At 44.6% G+C, this 21902-nt stretch overlaps 1 protein-coding gene across 1 annotated transcript in view; it reads right to left on the bottom strand.

Moving 5' to 3' along the window:
* Window positions 1-2500: 2500 nt before the first annotated feature.
* The window catches only part of LOC111159380 (UV radiation resistance associated), a 324480-nt gene continuing 305078 nt past the window's right edge, over window positions 2501-21902 (bottom strand). Inside the window, exon 15 of the mRNA XM_022521795.1 lies at window positions 2501-6086. Within this exon, the coding sequence (XP_022377503.1) occupies window positions 5384-6086 (703 nt within the window). The 3' untranslated portion in view covers window positions 2501-5383. The remainder of the gene's footprint in view (window positions 6087-21902) is intronic.

The raw sequence follows: 21902 nt of genomic DNA, 5'->3' as shown, positions 1-21902 counted from the left end.
ATCAAACTACAATTAATTTATCCTTTTTCTGATGACAGAGGGCCATCTTTAGCAATGGTAGAAGTCATTCTAGCTGAATTTTTTAAGCTAGCTGGTTTATTAATTTTTGTTTGCAAGTTCACAAGCCCTGTGTGAAGGATCTTGAGGAGACAGCAACGTAGTAACCATACTGCTACCCAGAAATCCCTGAGCAGAAGCGGGCGGTGTTAAATGGTTTAGCCCCAAGTTCTTCACAAGAACTCTGTTGTGACACCCTCTGTCACACAGAGGGTGACAGGTGAGGGTCCTCCGCTTTTCTGCCATGCTCTGGAGCCCAAGGCAAGCTGAGGCAGGTTTTGAAGAATGAATACGAATCTGCTCTTAAGGTAAGAAGAATCTCCGTCAGGGCACAAGGGCCTGGCTTCACTTCTCAGAGGAGCACACGGGCTCAGAGAAGTCAAGGGTCACACAGCCCGGGAGCAGCAGGCCGGCAGGGCAGGAGCTGTCAGGCGGGGGGCTCCTCATACATATGCCCAAACTGTTTCCTTCCTGCTTCTCGAGAATCAGGTTATCCAGTATCTCTGTCCACTCGCATCCTCCATTCCTTCCAGTTTGCTGTCTATTATTAGTGGGGACTGAGGGAAGCTGATTCCAACCGTGTCTTATACAGAACTGAAGGGACCCACGCCTGTCAGGGCCCTGCTTGACTTCTGTGCCCGGGCCCCGCTGACTACAGATGCCTTGCCAACCACCAGCCTTTCACTTTTAGCTATAGACTCAAGACCATTCTTTTTCTGGATCGCTGACATGGCCAGCCTCTAAAATATGTGGAATTATCATGTAGACATGTGTTTTTTATTCATTTCAAATCCACAAGGCTGAGCTGTCTACCTACAAAACTGTAATTAGATGTGCTAGGAGGGGAAAAAAAAAAAGAAAAAAAGAAAATGCTTCTATCTCCTTTGAGCAAAATTAAGAGCTCTGGGCAGTAATTCAACACGCAGTGAGGCAGCCAGAAGCCGTGTAAGAGACTATTTATGGATGAGATGGGCCTGAACAAGCTCATCTGCTAGGTGTTTAAAAACATGCAAATTAAGCTAATCAGGCTTGTAGACCACATCTCAACACTGTGTCCATACCACCCACTAAAAATCCTCGGAACACTTGACGTCTGTTTAGAGCTTAGTTTTTCAAAAGACGGGTTTCAGCCCTGACACATTCTTGATGTGGACAGAAGAAATATCTGCACTTCAGTTGCCCTGGTCTAGATGATGCCAGAAATCGTTGTTGACTGACCGACTCCTCCCAGTGTGCATGGTGCTTTGCAATGATCACGAAGTGCTTTTGTAAAAATATTGAGCTCTTCTAACACTATAATCAGCCCCGTGTGGGGTGGGAGGAGAGTGAGGGAAGTCCCATCCCTACTCCAACACAGCAGGGGCCACATTGAGAGATGAAGTGGCTGTCCCCAGGTGTTAGAACGGGAAACGGTAAGAATAAGTCTTGGGCGTCCTGTCACTAGGCTGTGGCCTCCTGTAGGACAATAGGGACCACTGTTGATGGCACAGGCCCCATACAAACATAAGTGTAAGGATAGAGTTCACTCCCATTTTTTAGATTAAGAAACGGGGGTGGGGGCAGGGTGGAATCCTTACAAGTTCAATGACTTGAGCAGGGTCACAGGTTCAAAGTGGCTGAGTCGGGGCCTTGGGATCAGCTTCTGCAGACCAGATGCTGGCTGCACTGCTCTCAGCCTGTTACCCAGTACCTACCCTGAAAACACCAGGGCGCAAGGGGACACCTCTTTTTCAGACATTTTTCCCTCCACAACAAAATGGGAAAGAAGATTAAACAGGCTCAAGTCTGTTTACTACTACTGAAGTCCAGCCCCAACTTGGCTGCCGGCTGCTACTCAGATCTAATTAAGTTACTCTCCTGCTTTGCCGCCTGGAAAGGGTGCCTCCCAGCTGCCCGCCACAGGCATCTAAATCCGTCTTGCCACCTGAAGGCCTTCTCCACCAGCCTGCAATTCAATCTCTCCTCACCTTTCTTCACATCCGCTCAGGTCTCCAGCACGGGGGAACTTGACGTTTTGCAAACACTTGAGGCCCTGCCTTGTCTCTGGGCCCTTGCCTGTGCTGTGCCTTCCACCCGCAATGTCGTAGACATCTTTCATCTGCATGACCTCCACGAACCTTTCCTGATCCCTGAGTCAGCTAGCTTTCTCTGCATTCCACGCGCTGGTTATATATCTGCCCCATCCCAGAATGGAGCACGCTAAATTCTAACGCAGCAGTACGCCCACCCCCCACCCTCCACCCCTAGAGCAACAGCAGAGGCCAAGGTTTATGAATCTTTGTATTGAACTTGCTTAGCCCAGTCCCTCACAGACAAGACAGAGAGAGGGAGAGCGAGCTTAGTAAATGTGAAATGGCTGGCTGACGGTTTATGAACAAGGTTTTCATAGTTAACTCAGCTTCAACATGAAATTCAAAACAATGAAAAAGACGGGACTCAAACATGGCAGGGGAATAACATACACTTTTACTCTCAAAATAAATACTAATCAATTTTATTTTATAAATACAGATGCTGAGTTTTCTTCCAATTACCAACAGATCAGTTTCACATGCCATTTATTATTGGTGGTGGTTTAAAAAATTATTTAAATAACCGGTTAGGTCAGGATAAATGGGCACCATTAGAACGGCTAAAAAAATATAGCTGGATACAATCTTCCAAAACTAATATTCTGAGGGGGAAAAAATCTCTGGAATTTCTAAAGCGGGTAAGGGGAAGTGGAGAGAGAGAACACAATCAAATCTTCATTTGATAACATTTACTGGCTGTTATAAGGGTCGCAGCTACATGAAAACGGAAAGAGCTTTAAGCAGTTCCGACATGGATAGTAGTGAATTTCATTTCAGCTTGTATCCTCAGAGCAGATTTCTTTTCTTTTCTTTTCTTTGTCTTTAGTGATTTAAAAGACTAATTAAAAAGATTAGTAGGAGATAGTAACTCATCTCATGTTTTGGCCTTGGCCACTTGAAAGAGGCCAAATGAACTCTGTGGCTTTGGAAAACGTGGAGCCGGGCTCCTCCTGGAGACACGTGAGACTGCAGGTCCCACCCAAGGCAAGGCAGAAACAGGAGGCACCAAGCGAACTCAATGAACACCTGAAAGCCCAGAGGAACGCAAACCCAGGGGCGGCGCTGTGAGGTGTAACGTCACTGAGCACTGTGCGGACCCAGCCGACTCGAAGGTAACCGGTTCTGAGCTGCCTAAGGACATTCAGGGACAGGGCTCCGTGCTGTGGGGGTGCAAAGCTGTGGGTCCCAGAATCAGGGAGTCCACAGACGGGAGACTGACAGAGCCCCAGACCCCCGGGCTCTGTCTGGCTGTGTGGAACCTGAGATGAACATTGTAACTAGGGGTGTTCTGCGTGTGGTCCCCCTGCTTGGGGCTGCCAAGACCCAGGCCGGAGGGCGCGCACCTCAGTGTACCCTATCTGTAAGTTTGGCATGAAGTTTAAAGTGCACTCCCCTCTGTGGACCTTGAGCCACATGCGATGTGCATCTCACTGGGCAATACTAACAGTCCTTCCAAAACCTTTTCCTTTTGGGGGGGGCGGAGGGGGGTAGTTCCCTGGAGGGCTCTACACAGCCTAGTCTGAAGGAGAGCCAAGCCCACGGTTATCTCCCCCTCGTGGACTCTAACGTGAGTGACAGTACTCTGCGAAGAAGCTGTGGCTCGACAGATGGCTTCTCCGTTAGGTTTGGAAGTGTTCCACCTCTTTCTGTGGAATAAGATGGATTTCTCCCGATCAAGTTAAAGCTCTTAATTGCTTTCAGGTCGGGTCTGCCTGTCAAGCATGGATTCTGTGAGTTCTCTTTATGTGGAAAGTAACAACACGAACTATTCTGCTTGACGATGTAGTTGTCAATGAGAACTTGAGCCCAAGGGTGCTTGGACAATACAAGAAAAGGATCACGAGAGCTAGGAGATCAGCTGTCGCGCGGGACAGACGCAGCTATGGGACAGGACAGGTGTGAGGGTTTTTGTGTGGCCACGCAAACCGGGTCGACTCAAGTTGACATTAGCGCGGACACTGCTACCCTTTTGGTTCAGGCTCGCCCTGTCCTGATGTAACATGGAGATGCGGGTTCTAGATGAAATTCGAAACTGGAAAAAACAAATCGGGTCAAGTGAAGCAAATTCAGTTTTTATTCTATACAATACATGAATATATGCATAAATTTTCCTTAAAGAGCTTGCAACCCTGAGGCAATGTCCTTGGGTATAGAAAGTATAGAGCAATAGCAAATGAGAGCTGAGCTCCAGGAACGAAATCGGACTTCAAGAGCATAATTTACTATGAACGCACCTGCATTATACCAGCAGTTTCTACACCTCAACTACGCCTCTTCACCCAGCTCTCCCGACTGCCTTGTGGTCCGCACGTCAGACAGCCTGACTCTCTCCAGATTTTACATCATATCCAGTGCCTTCCTTTCTGACTGAAATTTAACCAGTCAGCGTGGAATTGACACATAGGGATTTCCGTCTGGTGAGTTGCTAGAGAGCTTGCCTGGTTTTTGACTGCAGCATCTGCCCACAGAAAAACTCTGGCTCCCAAAGGGGACTGGATGCCATCTGACTGTTGTAACCTTGGCGGGGGAGGGGGGGTCCTTAGAGCGTCCCCTGGGATATACCAGAGGTGAGGTTTCTCCTCTGATTCGAGGGTTACACCAAGCTATGGCTGAGCTGAGGAGGTGGGAGGTCTTGGCTACTGCATTCAAGAACCAGTGAGTCTGAGGTCCTCAGTTTTCTGGGTGCACAACCCAGCCACTGTGAAGATGGGGCAGCGGATGGGGTGACTGGGGGCAGGTGCAGGGAGATTGGGTGTAAGGAGACCATTGTGCTTCTTATTCACCAAACTCATGGATGGTCAAAGATCTTTCAGTAAATGGTGAAAACCTTTTTTTGGATTATTTGGTTTTCCCAAGCTTTATAAACTTATGGTGAGGGCAAATGCTTATGAGAAACTAAAAGTGAGTTTATTATATTATTTATATATTATCATCTCCCCTCTGAGGATAACATAGAAGTGTAAATTAAAAAGCAGACAAATACCTATAAGGTGACTCGAGCTAGAGTGAGACTTTTGCCCTAAAACAATCGTCAGGCCTGGAAAGCAAATCTTGCAAGCAGAATCTAACTTTGTCTGGCCCACTGATACACAATGATCCTGAGTCCCTCCTTGACTGACAAAGTCTGTTTTGCTGAGGAATATCCTCCATTAATACTCATTTTATGTCATAATTATTCCAGGGGGTAACCAGTGCAGCTTTCTCCTCCTTTCAGGCAGTGCCTCTGTCCCAGTCCCACCGGCCGTCTGCTCACTTCACTTATCGGAACTCCTGCGTGGCCGGCGGAAGCTGGACACGTTCTCATTCAGTGCATAGATCCTTCGGGAGAACTCTTCAAATTCTCCCAGAACTTGTTCATCACACTCCACTGCCACGGCACTATCCACCGGGATGCAGTTAAAGGCTTCCAGCTGATCGCCGGAGGTGAAACCCGTGGCTTCCATCCCAATGATCTCCTCCGCCTGCTCCACAGTACAGCAGAGCTCAGGCTCGGACCCCGGGTGGTACTCCCCCGGGAGGCGGACGCTGGAGGAGCCAGCCTGCTCGCCGGGCAGCAGAGTGCCGTTGACCGTGGATGCGTGCCCGGAGAGGGCTTCTTCTTGTTCTTGGCCGGTGCTCATGCCCACGTGACTGCCGTTGAATCTGTCACCCAAATCAACTCCTTTTTTCTTGTTTTCTTTGGAGAAGTCCAAGGAGGTATCCAAGGAGGAGGACAGAGATGTTGTCTTTCTCTCAGATTCTCCTGCGGAAGGGATGGCGGGAACAGGCTGGGTGAGCGCTGAGTTGTAACTGGGAGGAGGGGTTTGGTACTGGAGTCTCTCATTCTCTGAGCTGGCCCGTTTTCGGTGTCCTTTGTCTGGGGACGGGATCCCCCCAGAGAAGCCTACGTCTGCACCTCCAAATATGGAGCTTTGTCTCTTTGGAACAGGGATGGCACTGGAGGTGTGGTGTCTGTCGCTAGAAGACAAACAAAAACGAGAAGTTACTTTCAACTTTTGAACTTAGCCTAAGCCTTCTGGATCCAGAGACAGGAAACAATATATTTAGGTCCGAGAGAACAAAAATTGATAATAATCAACCTTAGTATTAATTGTAGTGAACGAATGCAAGAAAAAACATGAGGCATTCTGAATTCAAGTTTGAGAGCTTTCTTCTAGAAGGATACAAGACACACTAAAATATAACCAGAGGACAGTCCTCAGGGTGGGATGGGGGATAGAAACCATGTCGTGTGGAGAAGGGCTGAAGTAACTGGAGGGATGGGATCTGAAAGAAAAGTATTTCAGGGACGTAATCAACCTCACGGGCCTGAAGCACTATCAATATTTTTATTCTTGTTTGAAATATTCAACTTAGGGCACCTGGGGGGCTCAGTCAGTTGGGCGGCTGGCCAACTCTTGGTTTCAGCTTGGTTTTGGGGTCCTGGGATTGAGCCCTGCATCAGGCTCCACACTCAGTGGGGGAGTCTGCTTCAGGATTCTCTCTCTCCCTCTCCCTCTGCCCCACCCGCTGCTCGTGCTCTCTCTCTCTGTTATAAATAAATGTTAAAAAATATTCAACTCTTATTTTATCTTCATAAAGCAGGCATCTTTATTTGGCAGAGAGGTTAAATGACTCTGATAACTTCAGGGAGGCGGAGTGGCAGGCTAAAGTAAAACCCATGACTCACGACTCAATGATCAACAGCTTTTCTGACACCGACATGCATTACAGAACCAACAGAGTGGGGACTTGAATCTGTATCTGTATCTAATAGAGATTATTATTGATCTAATATCTATATCCAGCTATCTTTTTAATGAGACATTAACTTGGAAAATGGCTTCTCCTTCCTAAGGCTGGTCACACACACACGGTTTACAATGCTTGGTCTTCAGTGCCCTCTCCTGAACCTGAGTTCCTTCTCAGGAAGACACTTTGGGGCCAGCAATAACAATCACGGCTTCGCTATACAAAGCATGTTAGTTTCTAAAGTGATTTTGCGTATCTCGTTTCACTTGGTTCTCACAAAAACCCTGTCAAGAAAGCAGGGTATCCACTATTACTCTGAAGTCTGAAACAATAAATAATCACGAGTTAATGGAAATCGAGAATCCAGACCCTGGAAATGATGGTCACAGCAGATGCTATGCTGGTGAGGCCAGCCTGGAGTACGGATCACGGTTCTAGATAGCACACTTGGATGGAGCCTGTCCGCTCAATACACCAATGTGAACAGACGGGGGCCAGAGACAGAAGGAGGTGCAAACACAAGATCCATTTGACTTGGAATCTTCAGGGGAGGACGCATCCAGAGAAGTGGCTTGCAAAACAGCAGCTATCAGTCAGGCAAAGAGGCTAGACATGAAACTGTACCTGCCCAATGACCGCTATTACACACGCCAGGCCTTGGGGAGGGCAAACGGATGCAAGACAGAGCAGGCCCTGCCTCTGAGGAGCTTCCAATCTTGCAGGAGAAAGTCAGCCATAATTACTGAAATAATACACGGTTAAGTTATAGTTGTGCTAAGTGCCCTGAAAAAGAAGGAAGGAGCTAGGATTCCTTCCACCACTGTCCTCAGCCACAAGCCCTCGGGCCAGCTGCTTGCTCCCTCTTCTCTCAGACTTTTTCTGATGCTCGATTATGCCCATGGTCTCAGACATCTAAGAAAGGGTTTTTCTTCTTGCTAAAGGCAACCACTGGGCTGCTAATCCCCAGGCTCATCAGACTCCATAGCTTGGCTGTAAGTGCTGGTGCCAGGAGAGATTTCATAATTAGGGGTGGTCACTGGTGCACATATAAAACAAGGCAAGTAGACCAGCAAATTACTGTTTTCAGTTCTCAAGAGAAACAAAACAGAGAAGAATCTACTGGCCTTAATTTAGGCTTTCAGTTAATATGTTGTCAAAACTCACAGTAATTGGGTAAGCCACACGTTTTTGCCTACCTTGTTGATTTTACTCTACCACTTGCTGACAGTATCCCTCTCTAAATGATTCTGCAGGGGCCCTAGGTAATCAGACTAAAACACAGCCTCAGCACTACCCACAGACCTTCTATTCCGGGCACACAGGCCAAGCTTTCAGTTGCCACCCCAGCCCAGAAGGGGGGGACACATCAAGTGCAGCAGCCTGGAACGCTGCAGGTGGTATCCTCGGCACACAGCCAGAGTCAGGTGCAGGAGCGCTTGCAGCTATGAAGGCTCAATGACAGGGCACCCTTGCCGCCCCCGCCCCACCCCCCCGCAAGCACCCTGTTCTGCTTCTCTGTTGGGCTGCAGGGGGGCTGACAAAAGGCAGGGCAGGAGGAACAGGCCTGGTCCCAACACTCTGTGCTGCCGACACAAGAGGAAAGGGGCTTTTGCAGCCCTCTTAGATTGGGAGACTCTGTGAAAGCTCTCCACAACTTTGTACAACAGAAAAGTAATCAAGCGTGACATCCCTCCCTTCGACTCTAATGGGAAGGGAGCTATGATTTTCTTGCCCATCAATAAAGCTGAACCCTCACATTTACCTGGTGGAAAAGGTAGGCAGGTGGATGGGTTATGTGGTTTGCTCAAGGCTGCCTCCAGAGCCCAGGCTGTTGCGTCTCAAATGGGAAAATCACATTCAAATTCAACTAACATTTGCTAACTGCCAGTGAGATGCCCAACCTCCAGCTAAATGCCATTACACAGGCTTTCTCATTTAACCTGCCCAGCCCGTCTCGAAGCGCTGGGGTGCTTCTCCAATTTTAATGGATGGATTCTAAAGGCTAGAGACTCAGTCATTTTCTGACATCCTGACATCCTTTCATCAAAAATCCTTTAGATTTTTATGAAAACCCAGGTAATGGGTATCTAGATAGTATCAGATACTATCTAGAAAGCCCAAGTAACAGTAAAATGTCCCCTCTGAAGAATGGTAAAGAAATGACTTACTACAGATAGCCAAGAAGGTCTCCATGTCTAGAATTTGCCCTTCAGTCACCACATATTGTCTTTCCCCCATTTGTAGTCACGTGTAACAAGACCGCTCAAAAGTTTTTTATTAAAGTCTTTCTTATAATTGTAAAGACGGCAAGTTGAAGAAAAGGGGATCTTCTTGACAATGCTGGGCTATCGATATGAACACGCATTACGGAACTGATACGGGGAAGAGATGATGGGACACTTAGTGGCATTGGGTCTGGGTCTCAGGCTCTCCTGCCCACACCCACGCCTCCCTGGGTCCTCTCTCACTGCGGGGCTGGCGGTGTCCCTGCGCTGGTGCTCCAGTCTGCAGGCCCTTGTCTTTGGTTAATGTCTGCTTCTGACTCGCTGTGCCTGCCTGTGGTGGATGGCCTGGGAACTGTGTGCCAAGTAAGAGGACGTAGGCTTGAGTGAGGGGCCAGCTACATCCAGGGCATAACATGCTTGACTTTATGAGTTTTGTAACATTAGTTTTGGCTGCTCAGAGTTAATTTTTTTTATTACTTCCAGGATCTTAGCAGTGGTCCAGATTTTTCAGATAGCTGAGTTCTAAACAGCTGAAATGCTGAACGATCACATTAAAATATATGCAAACACACATGCATTTTTAATTATTATAGTAATTTATACTCCCTGGAAAACTAAAAAAATATAAACTATATGAAAAATATAAATCACTCACAAGCCCATTACCTATCAAATAACCACAATTAGTTCCAAGTATTTTGTTTTTAGACTTTGATTTTACATATGTGTGTTTAATTAAGAAAGAGAAAAAACCTGAAGTTATGTTTGTGGTACACACACACACACACACACACACAAACACACTCACAATTCTGTATCCTGCCATTGGATTTTATTAAAACCTTTTGGTAAACAATTCTAAATGGCTACTCCACTGAATGGAATATTATTCCCTTATTTTTGTATTTCTAAAATTTTGCTATTAAAAAACTGCTACAAGCATCTCTAAAAACACAATTGAAGACTTTTAATAAAATAATTTGGATTTTAACATTTAATAGAAAGTTTCTAGAATGAACCTTTTTTACACATTTTAGTACAAGCTAAATTTTTACAATAAGAAAAGGGGCATTTTTACCTCTACCATTGCCTAAAATACAGAAAGGTAGCAATTAAAGAGGCAAATGATAGATCAAAAAAGAATGCCTGGAAGGTTTCAAGATTTTTTCTGTCTGATTACAGTCTGGCTTCATGACTATTTCACCTAGATGGAAGAAGAGGTCAAAATGCATAGATTTACTAATTACACAACCAATTTTTAAAGGCTGTTGACAATTTACTTATCAAATGAAATTGGTACATTATTTAAGTAGTGGCGATGAGTCACTAGTCGGGAATTTTTACTCTTAGAAACAACCAGAGTGAACCTGGATGTTTTGGGGAGGGGTGTATGCTGTAGGAAACATGGTCGCTTTGCTCCATCCTCCACTCTAGCCAGGGGTCCCTAAGTGCCCTGCGGCACTAGATCGGGAGCCCAAGATATGAGGTGTGGTAACTAGACCGAGTCCCCTAGCTCACCACACACATTCTCATTAGCCGTTTGCCTTGAGTGGATGTCTTTTCCAGCCTGGCTTAGGTTCAAACTGGAAACCTGGAAACATGACACCTGGGGTTTAATGCTGCAATTAAAAGGAATTTATTAAAAAACAACAACCCAAAGATACTGTAATTGCCAATTTACCAGGCCATAGTCTAGGGAATCACGGGATAGGTTGTTGAGTAACTGAACCACATCGGGACTGTTAGATTACTTCATGATCAACCTTTTGCTACAAGTACAAAAGGATACCCCAGAGTCACAAACAATAGCTTGATGAGGGAGAAGTCAAGTAGTCTGGAGTTCAGAGATCAAGGAGGGCAGTCTGCTTTAAATATGGCTTCTCTGGATCAAGTCTTCTCTGATGTCTCTAAATTAAGGTGATTAATTTCTTTCTCATTCTGTGCGTCCTGATTTATTGCAGTCAGTTACCTGTTGTTATGTCTCCAGCTACAGCTGGAGACAGGGGTGGTGATGACAAAGGAGGCTCAAAACCTGGATCCTGCTCCAAGCTTTGCAGCCATGACTGTCGATCTAAAGTTTTTTGTTTTTGTTTTAAGATTTTACTTATTTATTTGACAGAGACAGTGAGAGAACACAAGCAGGGGGAGTGGGAAAGGGAGAACCAGGCTTCCCATGGAGAAGGGAGCCCGATTCGGGGCTCGATCCCAGGACCCTTGGAATCACAACCTGAGCCGAAGGCAGACGCTTAATGACTTAGCCACCCAGGCGCCCCTCGATCTGGAGTTCTAACTTAAGGTTAGACTCACCACTTGCTTGTTATAGGACTATAGGACCGTAGGCAGCCCCTCCTCTTCTCTGTGCTTTAGTTTTCTCCATCACAAAACAGATCACTGGACTACAGCAAGGATTAAATAAAATAGCGCACTTGCAACCCTTAGCAGAACGCCTGGCGTATGAGCTGCCGGCAGCAGAAGCTGTGAGCTGTGGCTGCTGTCATCATTATCAGCTTCCACGGGCTTCGGATTCCAGAAGAACTGCCCTCATTTTACAGAAGGGGTGACTGAGGCTCAAAGGCATGTAATAGCTGGGACCATGGAACACAGGTAACCAGAAGTAAAGACCAAAATTCGGGTCTCCTTCCTCCTGCCATTTCCTCCTATACAGAATGGGGACAAACAGAATTCCTCCCCCTTGCCCCATCTCCACTTGTGCATAGAAGGGAGCCAGCTGCAAGAGGGAGAATGAGAACTTACGCAAGTGTAAAAGAGTTTTGGAGGAAAGGTACTAAATCAGTCAAAAGCGAAACATCCCCCCAGTTTTTTTTCTTTTTTCTTGAAGACACAGGGTGGGGAAGGCTTTGAATAAAGTAGAAATGCTCAATTGCCTCTATTTACAGGATCTACCAAATGCTCAGGGACTATAAAAACTTCCCAGCATCCTTGGAGGTACATTCCAATTGTCCCCAAACCCCTGATGTATCATTTTTCTATATGAATCTAGCTTCAGGGAGAAGGAATTTTTCTAAGGGGGGAATTTCTGTTGTCCCGTTCTAAAGGAGGAGGATCCTGCTCAGCCTTCTAGGACCATTACACAAATACTTTGCCATGAAGCCAACGTGGGGGACAGCAGAACCCAGTTCATCCCCAACCCCCCGCTGCTCTTCCTGCCTCTGCCACTTTCCCCTCCTCCTCTTCTTTCTGCTGGTTTTATTGCCTAAAGCAATAGCCTCCTTTAAACAGAAGGACTGGGAGAGAGAAAATAAGGTATGAAAGCACCGGTCCAAAATGCGGTTCCATTTCTACGTCCCCCTACATAACATTCCAGTGCTTGGTGGCACGGAGCCCCGGTGGCACGGAGCCCGGGAGACGCCCGAAGCACCAAGTGTTCTGAACCAAGGTCTCCTCTTCTGTGAAACGTGGAGACCCACCTGACGTTGGTTACAGCTGGAGTAAAATTCCTAGTACAACGAGTAGGTACGGCATAGATTGTTACTAATGATACAACGGCAGCAGCTAACAGTAAGGGAGTGTGATGAAGAAAGCACTTTGTTGATGGCTTTCTACGTGGTCTCACTTCAGCCTCACATCTTTGTGAAGTATTATGAACATTGTCCTCCTTTAACAGATGAAGAAAGGGAGGCTCAGAGGTTAGGTCACTTGCCTGAGGTCAGAAGCACTCACTGTGTCTGAACAGACACAATCTGACTAAATAAATTTGGTTCGTTCTCTCTCCTAGTTCCCAGGACTCGACACCAAAACATGGACACTTAATCATGCTTTTACTCAAGGGAGGAGGGAGACTCAGAGGAATAAGGTTTAGGCTAAGCGGCTTGGTGTCTTCTCTTGCTTTTCTGTTCTTGCCTCTATTCTTAAGTTTGGTGACATTTTTGGCTTCCTAGGAACTGTTATTCTGCTGTAAGAATGCTGATGGAGTCCAAGCATCGATTATGAAAATAGGAATACATTTTGCCACCAAATGATACAAATGTGGAGACTCAGGGGAAAGGGAAATAAAGGAAAAACGTAAAGATTGGCCACATCAAGAGAGTTCCTGAAGGCGGGTGAATTTTTAGCCATTGGGAACGGTTTTGTTCCCTATGCTCTTTCAGATTCACTTTTGCTGGTTCTCTCGGTCTACGGCCAGGTCCCACTCTGTAAGGTACTGGGAGGGAGCACAGTCCACAGTCTCAAATATGTGTCTTTCCCTCCTACAGAATGTCTCCTCTGAGGAACATTACTAGATCACAGCTGGTCAAAATGCTAAATCTTGATTGTCTGGATCCCCGCCAAAGTCGACAGCTACAACTCGGTGGGATAAGAATACTTAAAAAGAAAACAGAAAAAAACACCCCGCTTTTAAACAACATTCGATCTTCTTTCTCCCCCTGCAGCAAGATATGACCTCACGGCTGTGAGGCCTCTCCGTGGAGGTGTTTAAGTTGGTTTATGGCCATTAGAAATGTTTGAAGCTCTAGGTACTCCTCTGCGCCAATAGCATGTCAACTGTGCTAAAAAAGCAATAATAGTTTCTCACCTTCTTAAAGATTACTGCTTAAATAATGCAGAGCAACGACAGCGCTGCGCCCAGTGCCAAAAGCAGGTTGCCAAGGCGAAGCTGAGGTAGAATTACGTCTTTTGGCAGCTACGGAATTATGACATAAAGTTAGTTTTTTTAAAAAAACAACCTCCATAAATTAGACTACTATCCTTTTTCAGAATCCAGCAAAAGCTGGGATTTATCTTTCTCCTTGCTCTCTCAGATCAAGCAGAAGCACAGAGACTCCTTTTGGGAAAGCCAAATTTAACAGCTAGATCTTATCTCTCAGGAGGTGGCTGGGGGTTAACGGTTTGAAGCCTGCAGTATCCTGACCACAGGGAAGCAATCTAAAGGCCTCTCACCATTACCAGATAAGCGAAAGTGCCTAATCTTTGCCCAGGATGTTAACAAAAACAAGAAACAAAATAAAAATAGAAACAAATTTGGGCCAAAAGCATAGGCTGAAACCTGTGCCAATGGTCACCTTTCCCCTGGGCTCGGCTTGGAAGGTTTTCTGCCAAAGTCTGACTAAATAAAAACAGAAAGTTTAAAAAGGTATAACTGAACAAGGGAGCCTTTAAATTTTATTTCAACTAAGGACTGATGGAAAGATGGATTTGTAAAAGAGAAAGTTCCAGAGGCAAAGGGTAAAAAAGCAAGCTGAAGAAATCCATTTCCCCAGGCTACGTGATCCGACCGAGGGCCTGACCATCAGGCCTCCATGGCCCTGGACAAGAAGGCCTAGCTTGGGAAAACAAGGCCTTAGCACAGGGCAGTGGACAGAGGCTAAGGGGATGCCCACAGGCAGGAGCTCATCTGGGGGCCAACTCCACCTCAGTCTCAAGGCCGAGTTCCCTGGGATCTGGGAATAGAGAGTGATCCTTAGGGAGATATGATATGGGAGAGGGGTCCCAGGATAAGTCAAGTCAACCACTTTACCCATCAGCTTTCATTGTAAGAAATCACCATACAAATGGATGTATTAAAATCACAGTCCAGCAACAAACATTATGAAGACCATAAAATGGTCTGTAGGAACAGAAAGAGATGCTGGAGATAATACCAGGGGCCCCCTGGAGTGTCTGAATGGAGTAATAGAGTATTTAGGCTGAGAACTGGCGGGTGGGGTGGGGGGAATGTAGCCTCTACCTTTGGCAGGGACATTGGAGGAGGCAATCTCACAGAACCCAGCCTCAGGGAGATCTTCAGAGACAGACTAAAACCTTGGTCAGAGATTGCTTTCTGAATTTCAAAAGTAGTTTTAGGCTCCATAAGCCAGTGACAGACTCTGTGCAATGAAGTCTTCGAAAGATACTTTAAAAGCCCAACTACCTCCACATTTCTAATAAGCTCGGACATGAGCTGAACCGTGGGGCTCTGGGTGTTTGTTATTTTGAAAGAAAAATGAACAGCGCCGCCACCATTTCCCAAGATGCTGGAGGTCTCTAGAAGTGCCTGAATTACATTAGCTGCCATCTAATCATCACTTAGTGACAGACTGTAGGGCTCCGGGGGTAGTTTCTGGGGAACCTTGTCTTTGGTAGTCCTCCGTACTACCAAGAGGTGCAGCATGAAACTGTATGAATACTGACAAATGATTTACTCCCTGATGCAAATATTTATTAAATGTCTATTATGCGCTGAACACTAGGGACACAATAATGATTGAAAATAAGGCCCCAGTTCCTGCTTTTGCAGAGCTTACCCCACAGTGGGAGAGGACAGATACCTGTCACAAAATTATGACAAAAATGTAAAATGATAACCTCCGACACATGCTGTGCAGGTGAGGACATGGGCTAAGAGACCGTGTAACAGAACTGATCCAGAAAAGGTCAAGAACTGAAGCGTTCGTAGAATTTTTCACCGGGTGAAGAATGGGTTGGTGGTTAAGAGCATCTTCCAAGCGAAAGGAAGAGCATATGACAAGCCCCTGCATCAAGACAGAGAACAATGTTTGAGGACCCAAAGGGTCATCAAGTGGAGAGCAGCATGGTAGAAGATAAAGCTGGAGAGGAAAACAACGTCTAGATCATGTAGATGTCCACAGACCAAATTGATAATTTTTCTCTTTAAGCCATTAAAGCATTTTAAGCTACTGGTGTGTGTGTCGGGGGCGGGGAAGGCAAAGGTGGCGAAAGAGAGATCTATTAATTGACTGATCAGTTTTTTGGAAAGTGCCCTTTGGTTAAAGTTGGAGAAGAGATGGGAAGGGGCCCAGAGTGCATGCTGGGGACCACAGGCTGTGCAGCAGTGTAGGTGGGAGACGATGGGGGCTTGGACCAGAATGGAAATATGCCAATATAGAAAGTAGACCTGTCAGGAGAAATCTGCGGGGGTTTCTAAGGTTATGGGGATGAGAGGGCAAGTGAAGAAGCAAGGATTATGCATGGCTTTCTGGTCACTGTGAAAGAATGGATGGAGATTCCATTTGCTGTAAACAGAGCACCGGAAGACCATGAGGCTTATGGTGGTTGGGATGGCCAGCAGGAAGAAAAAAAACACAGGCACACAGCACGTGTTGTGAAAACATCCAGGAGGCAGTCTGAAGGGAAGGGAAGTGTGATATCTGAAAAGAGACCTGGGCTGAAGATTTTGTGCTTGTGTTTCCTTTCAATGTGGGTAATAATTAAAATGATGGTTGTGGATAAGATCACCTTAGGCTGGAGAATAAACTGGAGAAAAGAGGGCCTAAGACTGAGTCTTGAGGAGCTCCCGTTCTTTATGCTGAGGTAGAGGAAGAGGAGATTGTAAATGAGAGGGAGCGGTCAGAGAGGAAAGAAGAAAACCAGGAGAGCGTTATAAAGATAGCATTCTTTCCCTGAAATCACAGGGTGCTAAACCGTCCCTTGTATAAAACATTTTAGTCTTAACGTAGTTATAAACGAGGCTTGAGTAACAAAGTGGGGGCCTAAAACTGTTTGGCCTGGGTCCAAGTCCAGCTCCTCTGCTTGATGGCTGGGTCACCTTTAAGTTATTTTCACCTTTCTGTGCCTCAGTTTCCTCATTGAGAAGATGAGGCAGGATAGTGGGTCCTAATTCTCAGGGTTGTTGTGAGGATTACATGAGTTAACTAATACACTCAGAATGTTCTGGAAGAGTGCCTGGTTTGCCCTAACAGTCATTTGGCATTAGCTATAACGGCATTACTTATTATATACTGCTCTTTACTAACAGAATTGTGGAAGAAGCATCATATAAAATGATATTAAATGTTAAACTCCAAACTTAAAACACAGGGAATTGTATCTGAATTGATTTTAAATTCAAAGGTCTTGCTGAAGTAGTCAGTAGTCATTTTTAATGCTGCAAACCCTTGTCGGCTTTTGATGGGCACAGACCATAGCTCTACAGGCTTCTTGAAACTTAATACAGTGCTTTAGATCCAGAAGGATGCTTATCTGCTGAGAGTTGGCACGTGCTACACAGTCCCTCCTAAAAAACACTGACTTCTTAGTACAGGACACATTAGCGGCTTTTCTGCTAATTCTTTCCTTCCATTCATTTAAATATGCCCATCTTCCAAAGCCCAATTCGAGTCCAACCTCCTTTGAAGCCTTTAACCATGTCAACTTAAAGTAATCTCTTTGAACAGCCACAGCACTTGTAATTAGCCCATCCAACTGATGTTTAATACGCTCACTTGTGTTTCAACACATATTTCAGTAGACGTGACTGACATCCACGGTCACTGCCTGGCAGTCTCCTAGGCTCTGGAAATGACAAAGTGTATAAAATAAGGTTTCTATCAGAAAGGAGTTCCCATTGTAGTCGAGAAGATGGAGAGTTAACCAGTAACCAGAACACCATGGTGCTTTGCATACAATGCACACTTGGTATACTGCAGCAGGAGGGGGCCAGTGATAATCTGGAGGACTCATCACAGGAGGCGTACTCAATCGGCGCCTTGAAGGATAGGGGGGAGTTAACCAGGCTGTGTGTGTGTGTGTGTGTGTGTGTGTGTGTGTGTGTGTGTGTGTGTGTGTAAGGGGGGCAAGAGTAAGAAATGAAGGGAAGGATCGTTAAAGCAGAATAAAATACAATATGTGTGCAGTCCAGCTATGGAGCCAAGTCTTGTAAACACTCTAAGGGGGGACAGGACTTGTCTTCTATTTCTTGAAATCTACTCTTTCACTTTCCAATCTAACGTAGTAAAGAGAGAGTATTAAATGAACTTATTTGTTTTATGAATAAATGGATTTAATTAGTTGTACTCAAAAGGAATAATTTATGTTTTTTTTCTTTTTTGGCAACGTGTTGAGAAACATTCTGTTAATGTAAAAAAGAAGGTAAAAAGAAGAACACGACAGGGTTATTTATAACATGAAAAACAAAACTATTTAAAGATACAGTTACAGTAAATCTAAATGAGAATATTATGCAGCCACTAAAATGATGCTAAAAAGTTTTAAACGGCTGTTATAAAAGGCTTAAGATGTGATGTACAGGGGCGCCTCAGTGGCTCAGTGGGTTAAGCCTCTGCCTTCGGCTCAGGTCATGGTCTCAGGATCCTGGGATCAAGCCCTGCATCAGGCTCTCTGCTCAGCAGGGAGCCTGTTTCTCTCTCTCCACCTGTTTCTCTCTCTGCTTGCCTCTCTACCTACTTGTGATCTCTCTCTCTGTCAAATAAATAAATAAAATCTTAAAATAAAAAAAAGATGTGATGTAAAGAGTAGTATATACAATTGTATGGATGGACTATGCTGTCCGACACTGTAGCCACTAGCCAATGGTCCCTGAGTACCTGCAACGTGGCTAGCTGGATTTGAGACATACTGTCTTTAAATATATACCAGATTCAGAAGGCTTAGTATGAAAAAAGGGATGCAAAATATTTTATTAATAATTTTAAAAATACTGATTGTATGTTGATGAGTTATAACTGGATTTTATTAGAATTAAATAAAATAGTAAGATTAATGTACCTATTCCTTTTTACTTTTTTATAATGTCTGCCAGAAAATTTAAATTTACACACGTGGCTCAGACTATATTTCTACTGGACAGCGCTGGTATAGACTACAGGATCTCAACTATAAAAGAAACACACAGAAAACTGATCAACAATGGTTTTTGTTCCTAGATTGTGGGGTTATTATTCCTCCTTCGTCTGTATATTTTTACACCTCCCAAATTTGATTCATTGAGCACATATTATTTTATAATCAGAAGGATTTAACAGAAGTACACAAGACACACATAAAAACAAAGAGAAAAAGAGTCCAGTTTGGTTCAAAGACTTGGTTGCTGGGGGTTGAGAAAAGAAGCCCAGGGATACCCAAATGACTTTCTGTCACTGATGGAGGGTTAGCACACAAAGGATGTTGGCCAGCTGTTCTCCATCCTGACTGGAGACAGAAAAAAGCGGAAATGGGTGTTAACCGCAGGAGGGGGTCTGTAAGTTAAATATAGGGAAGAATTTCCTGAAGCGAGGGTGTTTAAACTCTGGAATGAGTTATGGAAGAAGCCTGGTCCCCCAAGGTCTTTTAAAATACTACAGATACCCATATGCCTTGTGTGTTCCTGTCTAGAGGCAACGAGATGACTTGTCAAGGTTCCTTCTAAAATAGCTATCTTGGAGTAAATAACTTCAATAAAACTTTCTTTTTCACTTATTTTTGACCAGGCTTCACTTTTCATATTAAGGATGCCAGCTTGCAAGAGGTACTCTGAAAGGCAAGCCCATCTGATGCCGCTACCTTAAGTGGTACACTTGAGACTTCAAAGACAATGTCATTTGATCTAAATTTAAAAACTAACATCAGTTAGACAGCATGTTTTTTAAGTCCCTCAGGGTCACCTGCCAGAAACTAGTGCTGAATTCCGTGTAAGCATGATAGAAGGAAGGAAAGAGGACACATTTGCTTTTAAAGAGGATTTCAAAAAATGTTAATGCTGGATACTGCTTCATTTTCAAAGGTAAATAGCTTGGCTTACAAGCTAAACTATTATACTACTACCTTCAGATTTAAAAAAAAAAGTAGACTGGCCCACTTGCTCTTGATTTTCATTATCCTCAGTTTTAAAAAAGGGACTTTCTTAAAATGTGCCAAAGTTCCTCCTTCCCTCCTTTTCCTTTCTTCCTGCCTTCCTCTTCCTCCCTCTCTCCTTCCTTCCTCTCTTCTCTCCTTCCTTCCTTCCGAAGCTGTTCAGCTTGGTCCTCTCTATTTATGAAAAGGAATGCGAGACTAGATAAAACATAGGTCACCAGAAACGCCATCTAGAGATTTATACCACTTAAGTGAGATGACCCGACACAAAGCCACTAGTTGTTCCTTCCTAAGTCCCACCATTAAGTGCTAGAAGGAATCTGGAGAACTATTCTAGCAAGCTGCGGAATAGTCAACGATGCTTCTCTTCAGCATCCCATCTTCAATAAGGTCACTGAAACTGACGTGGTCTTTATAAAAACTGCACGCCTGGTCCTAAAATGTCAAACAACTCAGACCAAGGTTGACCTCCAGCGGTTACCAGACTGTCCACTGAAGCTGGGTCTCAGGCTCCAGGCCCAACGTGACAGCAAGAATGCACAACATACAGGGAAATTCTTGCAAGTCATGTTCTTCAAAATATTAATTTGTCTTATCCACTCATTTAGATTCCAAACTAAACAACTGTCATCTAAACAGAGCAGGAGTTATCTTACACTTTTGAATCTTTTTTGTCTCTTACATAGTGCTATAGGCAGAGGAGACAGTTAATGAATTGTTAAAAGCATAAATCCTACTTAACAATACTTTGCATAGTCCTTTTTAGGTTATCACTCACTTAGACATGACCTCATTTGCTCCATGCAACTATGCTTGGGAAATAACACTGGTGCTACTAACTTAATGAAAATTAAGTGACAGAGCTGAAGTTGGAGCCTACGTTTTTTGATTCCTAGATCGAGTGCTCCTTCTGCTGTATTATGCTGCCTTGCATGAAGTTGCTGGTTTAAGCTCTGTAGTTGAGAAAAATTAAACTTGGAATGAAAAACTCTACATATAAAGCAGGACAGATGGTTTTGAAATCCCACTTTTATCATGTCTTATTCTGAAAAACAAACAAATAAACAGAACAAAACATAAAATTGAGGGAAGGCAAACACTGGGAGCAAACATATGTTTTAGGCCAACCCATGTGCTTCCTTCAGTTTTCTTATTTCTTGAGGAATGGAGATGAAACATATAATCAATTCTGTTTCTTTTGGTCTTAAAGTTCCCCAATTCTTCACAAAGTTTTCTGACTCTGAGTTTCTTCCCTCTGTGAGTATACGGGGTAGGATAAGCTTCAAAGAGTGTTTTCACCAGGACTACTGCCTTGATACCACAGCAGTGTATTTTCTTAGTACTCTGGACTTGACTCTGGTAGATTTCCCTGTGGAAGGTAACAGGTGTTAGAAATCATGTGGCACAGAGACAGGAGGGCTGGGGAAGGGCAGAGAAGGAGAAGGACGACCACTGATTAAGAAGGGGCAGCATCATGTGATAAAAAGACAAGAGCCAGATATTTGGGTTTCTGGCCCCAGCTCCATCACTTAGGAGCATGTGACCTTGGCAATTCACTTCACTTTTTTTTTTTTTTTTTTTTACTATTTATTTATCTATTTGAGGGAGAGAGAGAGAGAACAGGGGGAGGGATAGAGGGAGAGGGAGAGAGAATCCTCAAACAGCCCCCCGCCCCGTGAGCACAGAGCCCACCACCCACCGCCTCAGGGCTCCATCTCACAACTCTGAGATCATGACCTAATCATGACCTGAACCAAAATCAAGAATCAGCTTAACTGACTGAGCCAACCGGGTGACTCTCACTTCACTTCACGTCACCTTTCTAAGTCTTGGTTCTCTGATCTGTGAAAGGGTGATTTAACTGCTTTGCCCTCGCAAGGTTGTTGCAAACTTAAATAAAAACATGGAACATTTTGCAAGTAAGAGACTTATTATTTATAACTTCTAACTCCATATGAAAGGCACCTAAGAAGGTAGGTACCAAAAAAAGTAGGTAGGCAAACAGATCTGTAGGATACTTATCTCTGTGGCTCTCAAAGGGTCTTATAAAGGACTTGGGGAAAGCAAGAAGGAGAAGATGACTATTTTGTATCATTAACTTACAAGATGGCCTGAGCCACTATTAAAAAATGTGACCAAGAACCATATTCCATACCTGTTTGTAGATATTAAGGGAAAAACAAAATACCTATAACAAAGACTGGATTAACATTTGAAGACAGAGATAGTAACTATGATTCACTTATCCACTACATATTTATAATGACAGCTACCCCTTCATGACTGCTGT

This window comes from Enhydra lutris, unplaced genomic scaffold (assembly GCF_002288905.1).
Source record: "Enhydra lutris kenyoni isolate GAN:26980312 unplaced genomic scaffold, ASM228890v2 scaffoldscaffold68, whole genome shotgun sequence".
In the NCBI taxonomy this organism is placed as follows: domain Eukaryota; kingdom Metazoa; phylum Chordata; class Mammalia; order Carnivora; family Mustelidae; genus Enhydra; species Enhydra lutris.
The sequence above is the reverse complement of the archived record's forward strand: the minus strand, read 5'-3'. Positions and strand labels throughout refer to the sequence as shown.